Source organism: Chelonoidis abingdonii, chromosome 1 (genome assembly GCF_003597395.2).
Source record: "Chelonoidis abingdonii isolate Lonesome George chromosome 1, CheloAbing_2.0, whole genome shotgun sequence".
Lineage (NCBI taxonomy): Eukaryota > Metazoa > Chordata > Testudines > Testudinidae > Chelonoidis > Chelonoidis abingdonii.
The window spans coordinates 69,715,281-69,739,490 of record NC_133769.1 but is presented as its reverse complement, the minus strand read 5'-3'; the positions used below and the strand labels follow the sequence as shown (position 1 = coordinate 69,739,490).

At 44.6% G+C, this 24,210-nt stretch overlaps 2 protein-coding genes across 3 annotated transcripts in view; one reads left to right on the top strand and one right to left on the bottom strand.

The window, feature by feature from the left end:
• BEST3 (bestrophin 3) overlaps positions 1-2,589 on the top strand; it is a 32,593-nt gene extending 30,004 nt beyond the window's left edge. For both annotated transcript variants that reach the window (XM_032796556.2, XM_075066382.1), the window contains one exon: positions 320-2,589. In XM_032796556.2, the coding sequence (XP_032652447.1) occupies positions 320-1,238 (919 nt within the window). In that variant the 3' untranslated portion in view covers positions 1,239-2,589. The remainder of the gene's footprint in view (positions 1-319) is intronic.
• A 5,075-nt stretch (positions 2,590-7,664) lies between these two features.
• The window catches only part of LOC116834455 (cathepsin E-like), a 28,262-nt gene continuing 11,716 nt past the window's right edge, over positions 7,665-24,210 (bottom strand). The window contains exons 5-9 of the mRNA XM_075066425.1: positions 20,573-20,772; positions 19,342-19,464; positions 18,180-18,324; positions 9,107-9,205; positions 7,665-9,018 (exon numbers count right to left, since the gene is read on the bottom strand). Of these exons, the coding sequence (XP_074922526.1) occupies positions 8,839-9,018; positions 9,107-9,205; positions 18,180-18,324; positions 19,342-19,464; positions 20,573-20,772 (747 nt within the window). The 3' untranslated portion in view covers positions 7,665-8,838. The remainder of the gene's footprint in view (positions 9,019-9,106; positions 9,206-18,179; positions 18,325-19,341; positions 19,465-20,572; positions 20,773-24,210) is intronic.

Here is a 24,210-nt window from a genome sequence, read left to right as displayed (position 1 = left end):
GAACCAATCAGCATTGCCTGTGCTCCTTTCCCCTTTCAGTGCATCTGAAAATTTTCGGCCCCACTTTGCTCTTATTTGCTCCTCCTATACCTCATGAAGGCCCTTTATTAGGAACACATTTGTTCCTTAAGTTCTCTGACTCTCGTCACTCATTGTTAACGTTGTTCTGTTCTGCTAATGATAGGCAGAGAGAAAATGGATCATTATATAAACCATATTTTCCATTTAACATGAAACCTTACTGCAAACACTACACTTCTTGTGATTCTAGAATAAAGGAAATACAGAGTGACACACGCTGCATTGCTTTATCTTACAGGCTGTCTGATACAGAGTTCCTCCGTGGGGAAAACTGGTCCTGGGATGATGAGAAATACAGGCGACAGCCCTCAGTGCTGAGAAGAGTTAAGCGATTTCTGAGTGTCCATGAAAGCTCTCCTTCCCCAGCCAGGAGGCGCTACAGCAGACAGACAAGTGAGAACTCGGTTTTTTTCCCTGCTCATGAAAAGGGTCACATCCGCAGTTTGCAAGAAATGCACTCTAGAGGGAGACATTTTGCCTCAAAGGTCAAGAAGAAACATGAGCTGGCTGATAGGAATCCCCGACTGCATGCTAGCATAGATCTAGCAACTATTAGTGAAACTAGCAGAACCAACATTTTAGAGAGCTACCAATCTAGTGAGAATGACCCAACAACCAAGACAGCTTTGCCAGTCCCCGAAGCAGTTGTCGCTGCTACTGAGGACAGAACACTTAATGCGTCAGACAGACAGACTTTGCAGACAGACACCTCCACAAACGTGTCGACAGAACAGGCTCCCCCAGGCAGTCCAACTGAGCCACATTCTGATCCTGTGGATGCGCCACGACCTCATTCAGAAATGGCTAAGTCTTTTATGGATTCTGGGCAGCACAAATCATCCACCGTTGTAATAGAGGAACCAAAATCTGATTTACACAAAAGTATGACAGCAGGTGATAGCAAAGATCAACATGGGAGCTCTGAAAGATGTTCCCCAGACTTCCATATGCTCAATATCACATTGCATACAGATGCTGCACCTCTTTTATTGGATTTCGGAACACTCTCTGGACAAAGCACCTTAAGTGGTGAAAGTAACATTGCTGCCTCTGCTGCTAGAGATACAGTTGATATGCATCATTTATTGAAACATCTGGATGCTAAAGAAACAGCTATACTAGAATTTATTAATGAGAAGAATGAAGGAAATCTCTGACAAGGTTGTCAGAATCTTCTAGATTCCAATTCTATTCTATTATTTACAGTGGAGGAAAATGATTAAGAGCCCCTGCAGCCATTCGGGGGTTCCCCAAACACAGAAAACTTTCATTTTGCAGAACAATTGGAACTTTCTGTCTCTCTTTTGAAACCTGTTTTTATTCAGATTTTCTGAAAATACAGAAATACAAACACCCTCCTCAGACCACACATACAGTACGTCGTGTACGGCTGATCTTATTTCTAAGGGAAATTACTCAGATTGCAATGTTAGAGATTTCCTCTCTCAATAAGAATTCTGGCAGGGCAATATTAAATTTAAATTAAAACAAAGATCTCAGCCAGCCGGGAGCCTCATTCCCTGGATAGATCTCACCAGCCAGTACCCAGCTTTGGCAGTGTTCTTCGGTTTTTCTCTCAGCATGAACTCCACCTTTGACTGTGGCTCTGGAAAGGGACCTCATGCTGTCTATGGCCATGATGGAAAGGGGTGTTTTCCCTCTCTTTCAGCAGTGGGAAAGGAGATTTCTCTCAAGCACAGTCCTTCTCTCTTGGAATCCATCCTTTTGCAAATCAAATTGCTTTTATAACACAACCAAGTAATTATTTCCCCATCGAGTCTTATTCAAATGACACGAAATAGCAAGGGTAAGTGCTAAGGAATCAAACTGATGTCATGCCAGTACAATTCATTAATGACACATCCCTCCTCCACCATCCAGGGGTGTGAATGGCTCCAAAGGCAATGGAACTAATGCAGTCACTCTACTCATGGCAGGAGGCAGAGCACCTTCCCTGGGAGTGCACAGCTCCCGTGTGCCTGAAGCACTGCTCTGTGGCTTTCTCTGTGGTAGCATAGGAAGGCCTGAGAAGTGTGAGATGTGACCAGTGGGATCCACAGCTATGTGGGTTCACTGACCAAATTCCCCCAAGTCCTGCATGAGGAGAAGGATGGCCATAGCTGCAGGAGGGAGTGTATCAGCAGCCACAAAGCAGTTCCACTATTTGGGTAAGAGGATTCCATAGCCAGCCCCCAACAGAACACAAGCCTGAGGAAATGGAAGTCTCTCAGGGGAGAGGATTTGAGTCAGGGATTCTGGGCCATTGTTTCTTTTGTCTCCTTTCTCTCTGTCTTTTCTGATCAGAGAGATCTTGTCTAATCTGCCTCCAGGGTCCAATCACCATCTTGCCACCATCCTCATCCTCAGAGAAGAATGAGGGGGGATTTGATAGCTGCTTTCAACTACCTGAAAGGGGGTTCCAAAGAGGATGTATTTAGACTGTTCTCAGTGGTAGCAGATGACAGAACAAGGAGTAATGGTCTCAAGTTGCTGTGGGGAAGGTTTAGGTTGGATATTAGGAAAAACTTTTTCACTAGGAGGGTGGTGAAGCACTGGAATGGGTTATCTGGGGGGCGGGGGGGAATCTCCTTCCTTAGAGGTTTTTAAGGTCAGGCTTGACAAAGCCCTGGCTGGGATGATTTAGTTGGGGATTGGTCCTGCTTTGAGCAGGGGATTGGACTAAATGACCTCCTGAGGTCCCTTCCAACCCTAATATTCTGTGATTCAACCTCCTTTCTCTCTGCTTCCACCAGGCTCGTAGTTGTATTGGAACAGAATAATCATCTGCTCCATCCCAGACTTCAGTTGGCCCTCCCTCCCCCACAGTACTCAATTGAAACAAAACTGAGCATATTTTCCCCACTCTTTAACTGGGTTTATCTTTCATTGCCTGCCTTTCTAGTGGGCTCCACACCACATCTTTTACATCGGTGCTTGATCACACAACTTCTGACCAATGATTTAGATGCTTGGCCTCCTCTTTCTTTCACACCTGTTCCACTAACCTCAAGACCAGCTACTGCATCCAGCTGGTTGGCTGGACAGAGTTGTCATTCAAATTCTCTCCCCTCTGATTCATAGCTGCGTAGGTGGCCTTCTTTATAGCCACGTTCTAGGCTATAGGCGTGTAGGAGGCCTGCTTCCATTAATGTTTCATTCATGCTTCCATTACATGTAGCCATGCACCAAACCTGGACCAGCAGTGTAAGAGCTTAGCTTCCTCTCACAGGGCCTCATAACACTGGAAAAGGATACAGACCCGTGGGAAAATGCTCTCAGGTGTTTCACAAATAGCAACTAATTACAGGAATAAATATAAATATTCTATCCATTACTTGTACAGAATGGGACTTAGTTATGGCCATTTTCAAAATTTCCTCTTGTTAGTTAGTTTGTCTGTGAGCCCACTACTGCATTCGTCTGGGTGCTGAATTAGCTTTTGGACCAAGTTGGTCAGCTAAGCGCCTCTTGCTACAATTTTTTTAACATTAGTTTAGTCAATTTACTAATTATAACACTAGCAGCCCCAACAGTTTATGGTTCACGTTTACCAGTATAAACAATGTAAGCGAGTTATTACATAAAAAAAGCTTTATTAAAAAAAATGAGGTTGCTTTGGCTATATTAAACTATGTCAAGATATGTCCAAACAAGGACCTGACCAATAGTATAGGCCACTTTGGAAAACAAGAGCATCAGAGGGCAGGAGCTACAGATGTTTGTGAAGCTGGAAAAGAGTGGGGAGAAAACAAGGGTAGAACAGAGGCATATGTCAAAGCAACAGTTTGTTACCGTCTCCTGGGGTTAATCTTGGAGAAGGTGGGATATATGACCATAATGTCTGTGGTATGATGAGCCGACCAATACTGCAACTTTCAGGTGTTCGCGTTCTAAATCAGAATTCAAGAATCCAGAATGTTCACGTTTTATGGAACTTTCTGGCAACCCTCATTCATATATGACAGAAATGTGAGTTGACTGTAATTTTCTGTTAGAACAATAATTGTACGTATATCTATACAATGGAATGTACAAAATGTAATTCAACTACCTGTCTAAGGAAGCAAAAATATCCAGGCTACTGCTAAATAAATGATACAGCTTTATAATGTCTTATTTTAGGACCAAATAAATGAAGTTTATCTAAATAGAAAAGTTTGCTTATAAGCACTTCACACTTTAAAAATAAAATTGAGAAAAAAGCAAATACACAAAATAGACGTGGAATAAATCATATTTGTATAGCTTACCCTATTCTGCAAAAACTGCTCAATGGCAACTCTATCTTGTGGTCTGGGCCATAGCCTGTCAGATCAAATATACAGGTATAGTCCTTTACTGATAAATACAGAGCCATGACATTATAATACTGGGAACGCTAAATACCTACTATAGTACACATTAGGAACCAAGACCAATATTCCAGAGATGCCTGTGCATAGACTTTCTAGGTCAATAACAACAAAAGCTTCAAGTCTAAAAGTCCATGTGTCAAACTTTGTCAATGCCAGAAATGGGTCGTATGTTTGTTCAGAACCATTAAGCTTGTCCTGAAGTACAGCATTAGCAAGTTTCTCAGTTGATACTGCTCCATATTTGTTGGATCCAGTGCTCTTCTTAAAGGATTGGTTTCCATAAACGGGAAACTACATGCTGTGCTCACATATCTGGTAACTAGTCTAGAGTATTGCATCTAAAGGAAATCAGTATATTGGGCCCAAGTCTTCAGTAGAAATATGGCATCCCCAAGAATATGTCCTTAAACATGGAGATTATTTTAAAATATATTGTTAACAATTGGACCTGCTCACTTTGATGTGGGCTAGGTGCCCCGTATGTCAACCCCTACAATCTCAGAATTTCTATTCGATAGGAATGGATATCTAGGCATCCAATGCACTAGCCTGCATAGTAGGTTTCATCTGGCAGAATCTTCCGAACATTAGCCCAGATAATTCAGTTCTGACTAATCAGGACATAGTTATGGGAGGGAACACACTGAACGCATAATGCTGTCATTAGAGAGAGTGGTGGAAGGAGATTTAGGGAAGCTTGCTGTAATACCTGTACATTGCCATAGCCCCAGACATCTCCTTTGAATACAGCTGATCGCGTTTTCATTCTAGAGTTTAAAGTGAGTGTCAGAAGTCTGCATTCCATACTTATCTAACACAAGGTCTCAACAACTTCTCACACAGTTCTTTGCCACTTGCCTCACACAATCCTCGCTTCTACAAATCTTGCATTATTAGGCTTACAGCTAGCCTGACTCTTGCTCACAGAGGAGACTGTTTGCACTGAAAGCTCCTTCAAATCCCTGTCAGTTCTTGTTCTGTTTCCACAGGAGGTTGGATGGGTGGAGAAGTTCTGAGGGGGATAGTCAGAGGACAGGAGCCAGGCTGTTTGGGGAAGCACAGCCTTCCCTACCTGCCCTCTATACAGTTTCAGAACACCAATGTGGCCCTCAGGCCAAAAAGTTTGCCCACCCCTGTGCTAGATAGATTAAAGCTATAGTGAGGGTATTCCGAGCCGAGCTGCAATCATACCTTCCTTTGCAGTGTAGACACACTCTGAGACAGACCCTGCACTGAAGAGCCTACAGTCTAAATAAACAAGACAGACCGAGCAGGGGAAAGGGTAGAACACACAAGCCGAGTGAGCAATGTGACAATAGCAAATATCATGTTACGTCCACAAATTTTGTTTGTTTATTTATTTGTGTATTTAAATCTTCTCAGTGGTGTGGTGTCACATGGGGCGTAGCTATCTGGAAAGACAAATGAAGGGTGAGAGCTGGTGCAAACAGCCAATCAGCACAGAGTAGAGCATGGTCAGAATGAGAACTGCAGAAGGCAGTCTGCTGACATTGTGTTTCTGTCATTCCCTGCACAAACACATGCAACCACTGCTCTGCTGCCTTCAAGTCTCTGGCTGGCTCTTCCCTGCCACACGTCTGTGTGGAGAGGGACACCACATGGCCCTAGTCCCCCAGAACAAGAGGTCAATATAGTTCTGGGGCCAGGAAGCTCTCGGGGTGGAAATGATGGCTCCAGCTGGGACCCATATTACCCCCTGCCTGCCTAGAGAAACAGTACCTGCTTAAACTGCCAGCAGCCAGTGGTGGATTAATGCATAAGCCCACAGGGTCTGTGCCCAGGGGCCATGGCCAATTTAGGGGGCCCCATAGGAGCACCAGAAGGTGTGTGAAAGGGGAGGGACGACCTGCTCTGCCCTGGCCCCTGTTCCTCCTCTGCCCCTTGGAGGCCCCCCCTTGCCAGGCCAGAAGCTGGAGCCACACCATGGTAAGAGCCGCCTAGGGAGCCCGGACCCTCCACCTCCCCTGGGCAGAGGGCCGGGGGGCTTAAGAGCAGTCCCCAGTCCAAGTCCACACCCCCTGAGGAGTGCAGCCCATGGCAGGTGGAGGCTCCAGGGCTTCCTGAGAAGCTCTTACTACTTCCTGGCTCCAGCTTCCACACTGGCCAGGGGGTCGGGTCTGGGGGGAAGAGGAGGGGCAGGGGGTGAGGTCCCACGATGGGGGCAGCTAAGGCCCACATCAGCCTCCCACCAAGAAGAACTAGCAGGGGCTGTGCTTCATAACAGGGGAGCTAATCACCTTATCAACTCCCCAACTGCAAAGTGCAGCCCCTGCCACTGTCACTCCATGCCTGCCCAAGGCTACTATGCCCATGTTAAAAAATGGGAGACCATGTCCCACTCCTCTGCGCCCCCGTACCCTAGTTCTGGTTCCCCCCGGGGTCTGGGAGTCCAAACTGTTCTTTGTGACCAGGGCTCCAGTAAATCTTAATCTGTCTCTGCCTGCAGCTGCTGGGCCACTTCTCTGCAGAATGCTTCCCACACAGGGTGTGATACTAGTGGGTGCAGCGACCACAGAGAAGCTGCCCTGATCGTGTCAGGTGGCAACCAAGAAAAAGAAGTCAATGTATGAGACTACTCCATGCTTCCTGTTCAAGTGGCAGCCATAGCACATTTAGAACCCACATAAACCAGCCCTTCACAATACTTAATCTTCTAGACCAATAGTTAGACTGCATATCAGGAAACTAAAGTAACAAAGAGTTTCCTGGGCATATGCTGCAGGCAGAAAAAGACGGAAGGATTTATGTAATCCTTGAAAATCAACTTGGGGCCAGGTATCCTTCTGTTTGCATGAGCAATGTGCTACCTACAACAGCTGTCCTGCCCTACAACCTGTCCCCACAGAGTCCTGATCATCCCCAGCAGACTCCTGACCATGTGGCATTGCCGCAAATGGACATTCAATGGCTCTTGGGGAAGAGGAAGAGCCATTTGGAGCATGTTGCTTGGGCTATGCGCTTCCCTCCCCTCCCTTTTGGTGTCTCTGGGATTTTCCCTTCCTTTTTTTCATTTATTTCCCCTCTGCCATGTCTCACAGCCAAGGGAAGTTCCTTCTACATCACAAACAGTAACACATGTTCTGGATAACCCTGTGCAGAACATGGCCCTAGTTCACTTATTTTCCATCGAAAGAAAACGTAAAATGAAATGAAAAAAGCACCAACTCAAACCAGTTTTTCTTGATCAAATTTTATTCATTTGTATGTTAATAGCTCGAATCAGACCTAACAAGCAAGATGAATATTCAAATAGGTATAAATCGGATGAATTCATTATTGTTCAATCAATTACACAACAAAGGACAGCTTGGCTCCCCGTGGCTCGGAATTATTTTGCGTCTCAGTTAAAACTGCTGCTAATGATCTCTCTCAAATTGAGGAACAGCACAGGTCTACATTGGGGTCCTATTTTTGTATCTTTCATCGAACGAGATGATGCTACGGTGTCATTCCCACATAACACTCTCTCTCTTTGCAGAGATTGTGCAATGCAAGCTTCAGTGTCCAATTTCTTGCCATGCAAGTGGATGCCAATCCCAGCTGTTTCAATCCATCAAAGTGTGGAGATGTCAGGCACTAAAGACAGCATCTGACTGACAGTGGTGCTGGAACAATTTGTATAGTGGGGGTGCTGAGAGCCATTGAACCAAACTGTAAACGCTGTATGTGATGGAAACCATTTCAAGCCAGGGGGTGCTGCACCCCTAGTTCCAGCAAGAAAGTGTAGAAAAAGAGCATGTGCCTGAGAAAAAAGACAAGTCGTAGAGAATAAATAAGGAGCAGGAAATCACATTTAACTGATGGTAGTAAAAAGAGTCGGGATTGAAGCTTGCTGCACATAAAGAGCGTCTATAAAGGACAGAGGGAGAAAGGGTAGAACACACCCCACTAAATAATGAGAAAAATAAAAGCAACAATTAAATGATAAAAAGAAAATATTTAGTCAGGAAATAGAAGGCTGAAACTGACAAGCAAGGGAAGAGAACTACCCAACACTAGCCAGATTAGGTTCCCATAACTGCAATTGATACACAATCATCTTTGCATTATTCAGCAGTCTTCTCCCAAGCACATTTTCCCTCCCACCCCAATGCAAGTCCTACAGGCAAGTTGTTGTACAGGCATTTACTAGGTTTTTTGACACAGTCTTTCCTAGGACTTTTGGTGTCTCAATTGCTGATTTAGAAATAAATGTGTCTCTTGCAAATGTATAGAAATGGAACCTAGCTACAAACTTTGCATTCAGAATTCAATTTCAAACCCACCCTAAACTCACGTGAAATTTTTTGGGAGCAATATTCAGATCCAGGGTTTTAGTTCAGGCTCATCTTGTATCCCTGTAATAACATGTGTTTAAGGCAGAACTGATGCCATTAGGGCCTCAGGAATGCTCCCTTCTATGAGAGGCTTTTGCAAATCCCACTCTATCATTTCCACGGTCAAAAATACAGTAAAATGCTGACATGAATACATCTCCTAAAATCCATAGCTGGCCAGTATGAGTGGCAATATCCAGAGACTGAAAGCCACTGATGCACACGGTTTTTTCTTCTATGGTTTCCTGAAATTAAAAGCATATTTCTATGTAGAATTACGTATTATCATCTCATAATTTGGTAGATACCATCTCTTAGAATTTATATACATACCTTTATTATATACTCTTTTGCTGTTAACGTGTAGTCTCTGTGTCCAATGGTGAAACTTACATGTGGCAGGCTTGACAGTCTCCTGCAGTCTACAACAAACTATAACACAATATATGGGTTGACTTGAGGCTTGTTTGGTTGGGTGTTTTTACATTGCCTTTTTATTCAAAATTATAATCAGTCTATCAACCTATGAATCAACCTGGCAACCAGAATATCAACCTCTGCATTCCGGTTTGGTATTATTTATTTTTTTCAGACCTAATAGTCAACATACAAGATTATACTATGGCCCTGCACAGGAGTGAAAGTAGTGGGAATGTATAAGGAGGCCTCCTGCTCTTTGAGCTAGTACACAGAGTTGAACACAGACTTCACAGACTCCCACACCCAAGGACCAATGCAATCTAGAGCTGACAGCAAGGCTAGTGATGCCCAAAATGGAAGGGTCTCTGAGGACCTGGCTCCTCCTCCCTCCACATATGAAAGCAAACCCAGGCTCCAGCATGAGTTCTCATTGCCTCTTTTAATGGGCACTGCTAAGTTCACAGTTTCAGTGCTCCCAGAAACCTGCCACAGGCATGGTCCTGGGAGCTGCCTCCAGTATGTCGTCTCTCCTGAGAGCCTCCACAGGGAGTGGCTTACAGTCACAACCTTTCCCCATACTGTACAGGAACATCATATTTTCAGATGGAGGGAACCCATCCAGAAGGTCTATGGGGCATATTGTGTCCTATATTATACTACACTAAAATGGAATTCGAGGAACAGCTGATAGATCACAATCTGGAATGCCCATTCATTTCTATAAATATTACACTTAATTCGTAGTGAATATATGAGAGGGGGGGTTGTTGTGTGGGGTTTGTTTTGCTGTTGTTGTTTTTATTTTATTTATTGCTTCTCCAGTTGCTCCATTCATTAAAAAAATTAAAAGAACTTTGGATGACTCTGGAGGATGGTCTAATACCCTCTGGGAGCTTTGTTGTAAGCTGTAGTGGTTTAGCTTATTGTTTTACAACAGGAGGAATATTTTTAAAAATCTAGTTTATGAAAATATATTCCCCAATTATTTTGAATGTCTGTCAAGTGCATTCTGGCAAACAAGAGCCAAGTAGAGCTGCAGAGTATATTGTGGGATATATCATATGTATATAATATAACAGAGCCAAGATATTGCATAGTGGGCTATGAGGGTCATAAATTAGAGCTGGGCAAGGAATAGATTTTTCAGTTCACTGCCAATTCCAAAACAAAGCAAAACAATTTTTTTTTTCATTTTTGGTGAATTGAAAAGGCTAAAAAAAAAAAAAGTGTTGTGGGTTGAATAAAACATTTCATTTAAACCAAAATGTTTCATTTCAATTTTGAGTGTTTTTAAATGTTTTAGATTTAAAAAAAAAAATTGAAAGCAATTTCCTAACAAAAAGTCTTTTCAATTGAAAAAATCAAAATGCTTCAGTTTGACATTTTTGGAGACTTTTCCCTGCAACATGAAAAATTCAGCGAAACCAGCACAAATTTGCAAAACTTTTTGATGAGGCTGAATCTCAATTTTTTTTTTTAAAACAGAAAAAAAATTTTCGCTGAAACATCTTCTCCCAGCTCAAGCTATAGTGTAGCTCCATTTACACCACAAATGTGTCTAGAACAATTTCAGGCATTAGAAATTCACTAGAGTGAATTTCCCTCTTAATCATTTGGGGGAGAAAATAGTTCAGTGGTTTGCACATTGACCTACTAAACCCAGGGTTATGAGTTCAATCCTTGAGGGGGCCATTTAGGAAACTGGCGTAAAAAATCTGTCTGGGGACTGGTCCTGCTTTGAGCAGGGGGTTGGATTAGATGACCTGCTGAGGTCCCTTCCAATCCTAATCTTCTATGATTCAGGGCATATGAGCTCATAGTTTTGTTTTACCCATGTAGTACATGGGAAATGTGAACACAACAGAGAGAGAAGTTGAAGCACTGAAATAGACTTGACTTTATAGCACTGTTGTAATATGTTATAATTAATTTGTTAGCATTGTATTCTATTTACAATACACCACAAGGTGGCAGTGTTTTCATACACCACTCGGTGCATGACAGCTCAGCAATATTAGTTTGGGAACACAATGTAGTAAAATCTCATTCTGTGGGCAAGTTAGTGATTAAAATATAAAGAAATGTTTTTGATTCATAAAATCTACAGCATCATAATTTCAATGATGTCACCTTCTGCACCAGGGTAGAGGGGCCTTCCTGCCCCCCAGCCCCAGGTCCTCCAGTTGGTGGAAATTTTGATAATACAAGTTTCAGAGTAGCAGCCGTGTTCATCTGTATCTGCAAAAAGAACAGGAGTACTTGTGGCACCTTAGAGACTAACAAATTTATTTCAGCATGAGCTTTCGTGAGCTACAGTTCACTTCTACAGACCCAACCATTCCCAGTCTCTGTTTAAGCCACGCCATCAGGGGCTTGTTCACCTGCACATCTACCAACTTGATATATGCCATCATGTGCCAGCAATGCCCCTCTGCCATGTACATTGGCCAAACCGGACAGTCTCTACGCAAAAGAATAAATGGACACAAATCTGACAGCAGGAATCATAACATTCAAAAACCAGTGGGAGAACACTTCAACTTCTCTAACCACTCAGTAACAGACTTGAAGGTGGCAGTTTTGCAACAAAAAAACTTCAAAAACAGACTCCAAAGAGAGACTGCTGAACTCGAATTAATATGCAAATTAGACACAATTAACTCAGGCCTTAACAGAGACTGGGAATGGCTGGGTCATTACACTAATTGAATCTATTTCCCTATGTTAAGTTCTCCTCACACCTTCTATGGGTCATCTTAATTATCACTTCAAAAGTTTTTTTTCCCCTGCTGACGATAGCTCATCTCAATTGATTAGACTCTTCCTGTTGGTATGCATACTTCCACCTTTTCATGTTCTCTGTATGTATAAATATCTCCTGTCTGTGTGTTCCATTCTATGCATCCGAAGAAGTGAGCTGTAGCTCACGAAAGCTCATGCTGAAATAATTTTGTTAGTCTCTAAGGTGCCACAAGTACTCCTGTTCTTTTTGATAATACAAGGTCATTGGAAAAGGTTCGAGTTGGGTATATTTTGAAAGCCCTTTTCCTCCACAAACATAAATGGTACCAAACATGACAAATCTAGAACATGTGTGTGTGTGTATGTGTGTGTGCGCGTGTGTCTTTAAAAATCAAAGCTTTTTAAATTATACTTTAACATAAATTGACCTTTGGTAATCCTTCCTAGGGAAGTTGCCTTGACAAGTAGGACTGAAAACATTTATTCATCAAAGTCATCATCAGCGTCATCTCCATCTACTCCACTGCTAGATACATTGTCACACTGATCCTCGTCCGTGCCACACTTGCCACCTCTCCATGCAAGGCAGGCTGCTGGCCAAACATTTGCAGGATAATGAGCATCTGTTCTTTGCACACATGTATTTGATTAGCTGAGGGACTGATTTGGGAACACATGGTATTTTACACATAATTGGTGTGATCAGTCCCTCCTTCAAGACCCATCCATGCCCTATAAGGAAAGGTAGTTTTGGACATGCTCAGTCATCCTAAAGCCATTCCATTGCTTGATAATTCACCCTCTTGATAGCAGATATAAATGCACCCCTTGTCAGTAGCAATTTTTCTCCATTTGCTTCTTAGAAAACATCCACCTACGTAGCTCTGCAAGTGTCATAATGTTGGTCTTTAAATGATAAACTTGGCATATGAATGGCTCCAGTGCATTTATGATCTCATCAGTGACTGCTAGGTTGACCAGACAGCAAGTGTGAAAAATCAGGATGAGGGTGGAGGGTAAAGGAGCCTATATAAGAAAAAGACCCAAAAATTGGGACCGTCCCTGTAAAATCGGGACAGCTGGTCACCCTAGTTGACTGCGTCAGTCATTCCGAACACCTTCAGAGTGAGGAGAAAGTCTTCAGAGGCTGAATCAAATGCCTTCCAGTACAATAATTTGGTCTTTCCAGCTCATCTTCCAGTAATGTCATATCCTGAAAGGGCATGGAAACCTAGTAGTGCTGCAGCTTTTAATGCTCTGCACGATAGGAACACAGCTTTGAGGATATACCACAATTCTGCTTCCTAGCAGCAGGTGCAAAATCAGGATCTTGTGGAAGCCTTGGGGAGCATCTCATGGAGAGCGCTAGAACATCTGTGTCTTGTGCAAAAACCTAAAGTTTAATAGCACATCTCTCTGTGGCACTGATGACATGCAATTTTAGTGTCAGACTCCTCATGGGAACTATGAAGAAACTCCACTGAACAGTGTGAGGCATCTGCTTCATTATGCCATGTGACCATGAAATTCTTTGAACAATTCTTTGCACGCTAGAGTATTTTTCCTGCTAGGTATGAGGTTATCTTATCCTTCATGGGGATACGAGACAGTAGTTTCTTCATTATGACATTGGAGATGTTCGTGGATCAGTGGCTTTCTATTGGACAGAGGCAATACTAGGTATTTTTGGTAATCTTTTTAATTGACTCCTCTGCATATGTGTCAAACATGAGATACCCTTTGTCACAGAGCCAGTATTTTTGCTGTAGCCTCATAATGAAGTGTACAGTTTTCAGAATGGAGAGAGGTAAATAGTGGTGTCCCCCAGAGGTCTGTACTGGGCCCAGTCCCATTCAACATATTCATAAATGATCTGGAAAAAGGGGTAAACAGTGGGGCGGCAAAATTTGCAGATGATACAAAACTACTCAAGATGGTTAAGTCCCAGGCAGACTGCAAGGAGCTACAAAAGGCTCTCTCAAAACTGGGTGCCTGGGCAACAAAATGGCAGATGAAATTCAATGTTGATAAATGCAAAGTAATGCACACTGGAAAACATAATCCCAACTATACATATAAAATGATGCGGTATAAATTAGCTGTTACCACTCAAGAAAGAGATCTTGGAGTCATTGTGAATAATTCTCTGAAAACATCCACTCAGTGTGAAGCGGCAGTCAAAAAAGCTAACAATGTTGGGAATCATTAGGAAAGGTATAGATAATAAGACAGAAAATATCATATTGCCTCTATATAAATCCATGGTAAGCCCACACCTTGAAAACTATTAGACTTGGAAAAGGTTCAGAAAAGGGCAACAAAAATTATTAGGAGTATGGAAGGGCTTCAGGGTGAGCTTACTTGCCCAAGCAAACCCATTCATGTATGATGGACTGGAGCTCATTAATCTCATGATGAAAGCAGTCTTCAGTGTAGAGCTAGCTAACAATGTCAGTTGAATGGATACTTTGGGTCATAACTTGTATGAAGCCTTCTAAACCCAAAGAATTATTCAAGGTTCCATTAATGTATGGGCTACAATGAAGAAGAACAGACTAAAGCTGTGCTTGAATGTAAAGAAGAAAGTCAGAGTGAAAGCTGCAGGGATTATGACAAAGCTAACCACAGACAGGTTATTGCTTGCTTGTCTCCTGGTCATGTGCAGATCTCAGCATGATGTTGATCTATATGAGACTTTGGAAAAGTATGAGTTCTCATGGGACTATGACTGATGTTTGAATGTGATGGAATAATGCGTATGTGCCAGGCAAAAAGCAAACTAATTCATATCTCGCATGGTCTTCCCAAGCCAGTACCTACTAACAACACAACCAGTATCTTATGCCAGCAGAGACTTTTCAGCATGGCTGAGGTACAACCTCTCAACAAATCAGAAACTGTTCAAACCTGCCAAGATTTGGCTGTACATAAGAACAGCCATACTGGGTCAGACGAAAGATCCATCTTCTGACAGTGGCCAGGGCCACGTGCCCGAGAGGGAATGAACAGGTAATCATCAAGTGATCCATGCCCTGCCGCTCATTCTCAGCTTCTGGCAAACAGAGGCTAGGGACACCATTCCTGCCCATCTTGGCTAACAGCCATTGATGGACCTATCCTCCATGAATTTATCTAGTTCTTTTTTGAACCCTGTTATAGTCTTGGCCTTCACAACATCCTGTGGCAAGGAGTTCCACAGGTTGACTGTGTGTTGTGTGAAAAAATACTTCCTTTTGTTTGTATTAAATTTGCTGCCTATTAATTTAATTTGGTGACCCCTAGTTCATGTGTTATGGAAAGGAGTAAATAGGATGTCCTTATCTACTTTCTCACCACAAGTCATGATTTTATAGACCTCAATCATATCCCCTCCTTAGTCGTCTCTTTTCCAAGCTGAAAAGTCCCAATCTTATTAATCTTTCCTCATATGCCCCTTCTTGGCATTTAACAGCATGTAATGAGTCCAGATAGTGCTCGGTTACTTCTGGGGAAGTCATCCCAACCTTGCTTAATATTTCATTCAAAATTCAGCAGAGTGCTGGAATTGTCAGGAAAAACTGGGAAAGAGCATTTGGATGTGTGTTATGCCCAGCAATCCCTCCCGTGACTTTCATTGCTCTGTTTTCATGTTCTAGGGCTTTGTCTGAACCAAGTCCACAGAAGGGAACTGGTGATCTTTTAATAATCCAATTCTCTTTTCAAAAAGCATCCCATATGTCAGTGTCACTTTTCTACACCTCTTATTTCGTTCAGGTACCAGGCAATCATCACAGAATAGTTGGTTAAGTCTTAAGCAAAAAAGTATTTCACAAAGTCGTTCAGTGCTGTGAGGCCAAAATTCCAATTAGCTGTTCTGACCAATCAAATAAAGAGCAGCAAAGACTGAACCATCTTCATGTATAATAAATCTTCATCAACTAGAGGACCTGGAGCTATGAACTAGGGTGGTAGGGGTGGGGAACAGCAAATCCCCCTAATCAGTGCAGAGGATGATACCACTGAAATTATGATTCTGTAGATTTTTATGAATCAAATGACATCTCCTTTATCTTTCTATCATTAATTTGCCCATGGAATTACACATGCTCCCAGACTATGTGGGACTATCATTTAAATGCATATAGGAATCAATATGGCTGCAAGCAGGCAGACTGGCAAGCCATGAAGTGAAGAAGCAAAGCTGTTTGGACATCAAAGGAGAGGTGAAGGAGATGGTGAAGCTGCTCCATGAGTGAACATAGGAGGGAAAGCATTAGGGTTGCCAGGTGTCCGGTTTTTTACCGGAAAGTCCAGTCCAAAACACTATCTGAAAGTGCCTGGTTGGAAACACTGACTGGACACCAAAAGTCTGCTTGTCGCCTGCAGGGACAGGTACAATGCATGGGGGGACATTTGTGGGCAAGTGCCCTCCCAAAAAAAAATTGGTCCATCAAGGTGGGCAGAGTGGCTCTGTCCTTCACCCACTGCCACCGCCACCACCTCGCACAGCCAGGCTCTCTCTCTGGCAGGAAGCTACTGCATTGGCTGCCCTCTCGTGCCAACCCAGAGCAGAGCAGCGGGCGAGAGAAGTAGGTCCTTCCACTTCCCGCCTGGGCCTGGCTGCCAGGGTCAGAGGCTGAGTGAGCCGGAAACGTGCCAGGGAGCAGAAGAGACAGGATCATCCACTTCTCCTGCCAGCTGCTCTGCTGTGGGTTGATCTGAGAGCCCAGCCACTCAGCACGGCAGCTGGGCTGCCTCAGAGAGAGCCTGGCTGTGGGAGGCAGCGGGACACCCCCCACCCAGGCCTGGCTACTGGGGCCAAATGTGCCCAGGGGCAGGTGCAGCAGAAGGAGGGAGCCTCCCTACTCCGCAGGTGACTGGTGAGGTGGGGAGAGTATGCTGCTTCCTGGGCTGGGTGCAGGGCTGTGGGGGAGAGGAGTGAGCAGAGGGCGAGACCTTGGGGGAGAGGGTGGAGCAGGGGGCAGGCCTCCGGGAAGGTGGCGGAGCACGGGTGTAGAGTTTTCCAGAAATAAGGAAGTTGGCAACCCTAGAAAGCATCAGAGGATGAGAGTGGCAACAACTGGGAGGAACTGGCAGAGTGGGGAGTGGAACAGATGCAGGGAGATATGAGAGAATGAGCAGCATATGGAAAGCTGGGGGTGGCAGGGAGCAGGTAGAAAGAGATTGAGAGGAAAGGCGACTGGAAGCATGGAGGAGATAGCAGCAGGATGCTGTAGAAGGTGAAGATGCAGCAGCAGGGAGGATAAAAGGGAAAATGGAGGGGAAGAAGAAAGTGGGAGGAGGAGTAGAGCAGGGAAGAGAGGGGGCAATGAGAGATGTTACAGGGAATGGGACTGTGCAGAAGACGGAGAGCAGGGGGATAGAAGACAGGGATTGGGACAGATCTGGCTCTCAGATCCATATGTTACATTCAAATGAACCAGAATATTTTGAATGATAGAACTGTGTCCCCCTCTAGGGGTTCTGGTAACAAGAATGTGACACCGGTGCCCTTTGATGGAATTATTACATGTCTGTCATTCCAGTGTCTTTTTATCTTAATTTCCAGATTCTGACTGACAGTCAGCCTGGAACTCAGGGCGGCTCCAGGCACCATCATGCCAAGCACAAGCCTGGGGCGGCAAGCCATGGGGGGCACTCTGCCAATCTCCGCAAGGGCGGCAGGCAGGTTGCCTTCAGCGGTATGCCTGCGGAGGGTCCGCTGGTCCCGTGGCTTTGGTGGATCTCTCGCAGGTGTGCCGCCGAATCCACGGGACCGGGGACCTCCTGCAGACAAGCTGCAGAAGCCAGCCTGTCTGCCGTGCTTGGGGCGGCAAAATACCTAGAGTCTCCCCTGCCAGACCTGCTCTGGACTTTAGGGAGTTAACAGTCAAGGCATATGACGAAGGAAAGGTAATTTTTTCTTGTTTTACAGGGTAGTAGATCTGTCATATGATGTCATGATCATCTGAGCAACTTTAACAGAACATTTCCTTAAACAGATGCATCTACTAGATCCACTTGTGTCATTAATGCGGGAAGAGATATCTTGGAAAGAGAGGTGGCAGGGAAGGATGAAAACAATACAAATCTAGTATGTTCCCCTGCTTTCAGCTCTGTACAAGCGGCAAGCTTTTCTCCTAGTCCCTACTTTGTGCCTAATTTTAATCATTTTATCTTTTTCCCTTCCCCCCTCACATCAGCATTTGTATCAATTCATTACTTCACTTCCTCTGAGTTTTTTGACCCACTCTATGGTTTTTACCTCTCCAGTTTGTGTTGGACTGGCCCCGATATGCTCCTGTAGTTGTCTTATTTGTAAAGAGGGGCCGGTAATAAGAGAAGTGCCTGAATCAACAATGGCTTCACAACCATGGAAGCAAAGCGCAACCCGTCCCTGGATTTTTATGCTGCATGAGGAAAAACCAAAACACATACACTTTAAACAGAGAGTGCAGATACATGAAGAGTGATGACACAGTTAGCAGGGAATTTAAGCAAGGCTATGCTGCCAGTTAAAATATAAGCATCTAGTTCAAAATTTACACTAACTTTAGAGATGTCCTAATTCCAAAAGAAGGCTTAGTGTTCACAGAAAACTAGGGCAAGAGAGCTTTGGAAATAATTCGTATGTGTGCCTCATCTGCTCTTCTGAACATGTAGAAGGTTAAGGTCTAACACTGATCTGACCTCGACCAATATATCCTCTGAGCATCTCACAAACATTGACGAATGTATTAAAGGTTGGGCACTATTGTTATTTCAATCATTTTAAATAGTAGGAACTGAGGAATGGCAACACTAAGATCAACACTACCACTTATATCAATATAACTTGTGCCACTCAGGGATGTGAAAAAACACCTCCTCCCACCAAGTGACATAAGTTACACCAACATAAGTGCCGGTGTGGAAAGCACTATGTGGGAGAGCTTCTCCTGCTCGTTGCGGGAGAAGTAATTCCATCGGCACAGAGCAGCTACACAAGAGATCTTACTGCAGCCCAGGTGCATAGTACAGTTGCGCCACTGTAAACTCTCTCGTATAGACATGGCCTAAGTGACTAGACCGCTGTCACACAGGAAGGCTGCGGCAAGCCAGAAAATGAACTCAGTGCCTCCAGATCACATGAATATACCTTACCCAGGATGGTAAGGATTCCCACAATTCCCACGGATGTCCACTAGGCCCTTAATGTGACCTGCTAATAAAGGACACTCCTCCGAGTACCAGCCGCCAAAGTTAGTGCTTCCAGAAATATTACTGCAGCAGGGGATACACTAATTATCTTCAGATCTTTTCCCAGAAGCACTGTTTTTGGGAGGCAGTACATCCAGGGTGGCCATTGTAGCACAGATATCCTAGGATTTTAATGGGCTTACACCGAGAGGCACAGTTTCATCTGATTTATAGACATGTATACGTACTTGTTAACATGAATTTGCCAGTAGCTTTTCTCAGTAACTGGAACCCAGTGAATTGAACCTTTGTAAAGGGAATGGTCTATACCCCCCAGTATCAATTCACCACCATTTTCAATGTCTTCTCCTCTAAAAATGTAAAACAAAAAAATATGTAAACTGGATGACATAAAACGTAAGTGGGACATGGAAGTAGGGGGGAGAAATCAGCTTTCAATTACAACCCTTTCATATCTTTTTCAAATGTGTATGTTGCAATGGAAGTCTAACACTTCTAATTTTATAATTATACCTAGAGATGGTGCCAAATCAGAGCCTCCAGTCTAAACCCCTTACTGAAAACCTTAGGGGTTGTAGAGGGTTTAGAAGTAAGATTAGAAACAAGTGCCGTAGGCCAGTTTCTGGTCTCGTTTACCCCAGTATAAATCCAGGGTAAATCTAGTGATTGAAATGGAGTTACTCTCGGTGTGACTGAGATTACAACATGGCCCCCTTTCTTCCGAAATACTGTCGCTCGACTGCAGCGCCGCCGTCCTGTTCATCTCCTACTAGCTGACGAAACAACTCTCTGAGTACCCAAGACACTGTAAGAAAGTTAGATGTAACTGTTCATACTAGCACTGGTCAAAAGCTGATAAATATGCTTTGCAAACATTTTCTAAATTGTCTGATTCCACAAAATAAATTAGTTTTTTCTTTTTCCTTCTTTTTCTTTTCACACACTTTTTCAGTGACAAAATGCAAATAAGGGAAGGGAGCAGTGTAAAAATGAAAAAACAGCCTAAAATACTAAACTGACTTTTTTGTTGTTGTTGTTTCAAACAAAAAAAGTGGATTAAAAAAAATAATAATAATCCAATAATTGGAAATTTTCAAAACAACGAAATTTGGCATCTTATTTTTTTTTAGAAGTCCATTTTTCATTAAAAAACATTTCAACTGTAGACCATTCATCAGATTAATAGATCAAGAGACTTCTTTGGAGTTCTCAGTGGTTTGCGCATTAATTGTATATTATACAGTGCATCTACAACTGTTTATTTTAAAGATATAAGTTTAATAGCATTTCAGTAAATAGGATTTTAGTTACTATGTTCCCCACTGGTGCTTCTGTCTAGACCTATTCCTGAAAATGTCCTTTGTGGAGATGAAAAACATACAAATGGATGGTTTCTTAATCTACAGTTAAAATTTGCTTCTTTTGACAGAGTCCCTTTATTCGGTGTTAAAAACTGACCTGTTCAAGTGGAAGGAAAACACTGGCTTCTCCACCAGATGTTGGTTGATTATGCTGTCAAATACTGGGAGAGCACTGCCAACTGCTAAAGAAGGGTATCCTAAACCCAGCACGCCATCAAAGTGTGCAAGAGCAAAAGTCATGCCAGGCTCAAAGATAGACTCTCCAAAGTCCTGCCCCTCGATGGAAATGTTGCTGATCTGTTTGTTATTAGCAAAGGGAACAAATGAAAATAAAAGTCAGAGCAGATTACAGAAATAACCACATTTTATATACACATCACGTTTTTAGATTTATTAGTTTTATCAAATGTGATGTACGTAGGGTGACTAGATGTCCTGTTTTCATAGGGATAGTCCAATTTTTGGGGACTTTTCTTATATAGGTTCCTATTACACACACATCCCATTTTTTCACAGTTGTTATCTGGTCACCCTACATGTACAGAGCTTTCCAGTAATTGCGTTAGTTGTATTAATATGCGCAGGCATCATGCACTGAAGACAGTTATATTTTAGAAAGCAAGTCCCTTCCTATGGCCTAATTCTGCTGTCATTTGTTCATAAACTCATGCCTGAAAACCACAGTCAAAAGGGAAAGGCAAGGTGGAAGATGCCTGCCCTAAATCTAGTCAACCCATAGGCCTTCTCAAACAAGACACATGAAGGGCCATGCTGGAACAAGATGCAATTGTTCCAGGACTACACATGTACATTTCTCTTTATGTCATATTGCCACAGTGCTGTATGTTACTGTGCTTTCAGGAAGGAAGAAGTCTAACACTAGACAATAACAAAGGACAATATCCTTTTCTAATTTCAAAACTATGTTTTTATTATTTTTAGTGAACTGGCAGCTTTGATAGTGTGAACCAGCAGCTTTGCTATAGTTAAGGTTGAATCACTGTTTAAAGATAACAATTCTAAGTGCTCTAAAATCCATTTGCTATCTCAGATTGTCTTGAAATTTCCTGTGCCTTATAGGAATGTGGGATAGGGTTACGGGTCCAAATTTGGGGTAATTTGAGCCACAAGTTCCCAAGATACAGCCCCCCCTAAAAAAACAGTTATTTACACAATTACTTAGTTCTTCTTTCTTGCCCACACTTACTGTTCAAACTATGGGTCTGATCTTCCCCAAACTGAGGCAGGATAAGTGGGGATGGGCAGTAGGGGTGGGGGACACAAAATTGGGTGACAGGAGAAGTGGTGGCCTGACAACCCCACATTCCCTGCTCCTCTTTGAAGCCACCACCACAGTCCCCCCTGCTCCTCCCCCACTCTCTTCATCCTGCCCAGGCTAAGTGGTTGGGGAATAGGTGAAGATGCCTCCCATCCTGCCGGGCAATGGCCAAGGGCTGGGGGACATCCCACACACCAAGGGTGTGGTGAGAGAATAGGGCAGCAATAATCCTGAAACCTGAGGAGAGCTGGGGTCCTCACAGTGTGAGTTGGGATCTGGAGGGCCCTGCCCCTGTGAGCGTCCAAACCCTTCTCTCTTTCCCTTTTGAGTGATTTGGGAGTCTTTACTCCTCTTTGGGGGAGGGATCTGGCCTCTCCTTCTGAAGTCCTGTGAGTAAGGCAGAACCAGGGAGACCCTGTCCCTCTGGGGAGGTCTGTCCTCCTCTTCCTATCTCCTCCATGTCAGCCAGCATCCAATGGGGCCCTGCTCCTCTTGGGGGGCCTAAGCCCCTCCGTCTGCCCCAATGTGAGCTGGGTTTGAGGCAGGGTGACCATATTTCCCTATCCTAAATATGGGACACCTGGTAAAATTATTTGTATTCAAGTGATTTCAATGGCAATCAATCAGAACTATGCTGTACAAACATTCAAATTAACATTAAGTTGACTGAGCCCCCGTTAAAAAGAAATACTGCATAGCTGGATTCTTTTTATTTACCTTCTTATCTTTAAGGCTTTAAGGTTCACACAGGGAGGGGTGACACACACACCCCCACCCAAGGTGACACACACATGTATCTCTCTCACATGTGTGGTGGGGGAGCGGTGACTGACCCTCCCGGCCTGGCACTCTCTACGCTCCATGCCTGGCTGGGCCCCCAAGACGGACCCACCTGTCCCAGTAACTGGTGCCATATCTTCCCACATTTGGGGGGGAGGGGCACACAAGGTCACATGCCCCCTTCCCCAGATTTCTGCCAGGGTTCACACCAGAACGTGGCCAGCAGCAGCCTATCGGCACTGTGCAGGAGGGAAGGGATGGGAGCTGCTTCCAGGCGCCTCCTGTCTTGTTCTCCCCCCCAGGGCCGGCGCTTCCATTTAGGCGACCTAGGTGGTTGCCTAGGGCAGGATTTGGGAGGGCGGCATTTTGCCACCCTCGGCAGCAATTCGGCGGCAGGGAGTCCTTCCGCACTCTGGGTCGTCGGCAGCAATTCTGTGGTGGGTCCTTCACTCGCTCCGGGACCTGCCGCCAAAGTGCCCCGAAGACCGGGAGCGCGGAAGGACCCCCCCGCTGCAGAATTGCCGCCAACAACCGGGAGCGTGGGAAGGCCCCCACCTAGGCAGGGTTGGCTCCGACCGAGAGTCCGGGAGGGCGGCAGGCAGCTCCAGTGGACCGGCCACAGGTGTGCCTGCGGAGGGTCCACTGGTCCCGCGGCTCCGGTGGAGCATCCGTAGGCACGCCTGCGGCAGGACCAGGGCAGCGAAATGGCTAGAGCCGGTCCTGCGCCTAGGGCGCCAAAAACCATGGTGCCCCTCCTGCTTCCCCCCCACCCCTCCGCTACAGGAAGAGGTTAAGCCTTAAGTATGCATTGTGCACCAGGGCCCAGGGAACCTGACTGCAGGGGCTTCAGCTAACCCAGCCAGAGAGGGGGCTCAGCAGGGAAGGGTGCCTGGGGATGGAGCAGCCCCATGCTCCCTGGGGGAAGGACCCAGGTTTGGAGCAGGGCAGGTGAAGAGGGGGCTAAGCCCAGCTGCTGTGGAGCCTGCAGATGGTGGGGGTGGGAAACAGGCTGGAAATCACTTCCCCCCACACTTCAGAGCCGGCACTCAGCAGGGGCTGCACTGATGGCCCGGCACTGGGAGAGCCCTGGCTCTGCACACTGCAGCTTTGCCCCGCCACTAGCTTTGCACACCAACCCCCATCTTCGGCCTTTAGACCACCTCACTCACCACTGGTGGATGTGCAGCTGGCAAGCAGGGATCCAGCCAGCAGCAGGACCAGCCAGCACTGATGGGGGAAGGTGGCAGAAAATACAGGACAATTTGCCCATTTTTAAGAAAAAGTCAGGACACCTGAGGGAGGGCTTAAATACAGGACTGTCCCATTAAAAACAGGACATCTGGTCACCCTAGTATGAGGAGACAACAGAGCCACCCAGCTTCCCTATGCTGCCTCTAGCACTGGGGAAGAAGACTCCAGGCTTACCCTTTCTCTCAATGCAGCTGCTTTTATGGGGGGAAGCGGTGATGCAAAGGAGATGGGGAAGGAAAGAAAGGGGTCAGAGCTGTGCAGTGGGGGATGTAGCAGGGGCTTCAGCTCTGTCCCCCCAAACCTCTGCATACCTATACCTAGGGCCCTACCAAGTTCACAGTCCATTTTGGTCAATTTCATGGTCACAGGACTTTAAAAATCGTAAATTTAATAACTTAAGATATTTAAATCTGAAATTTCACGGT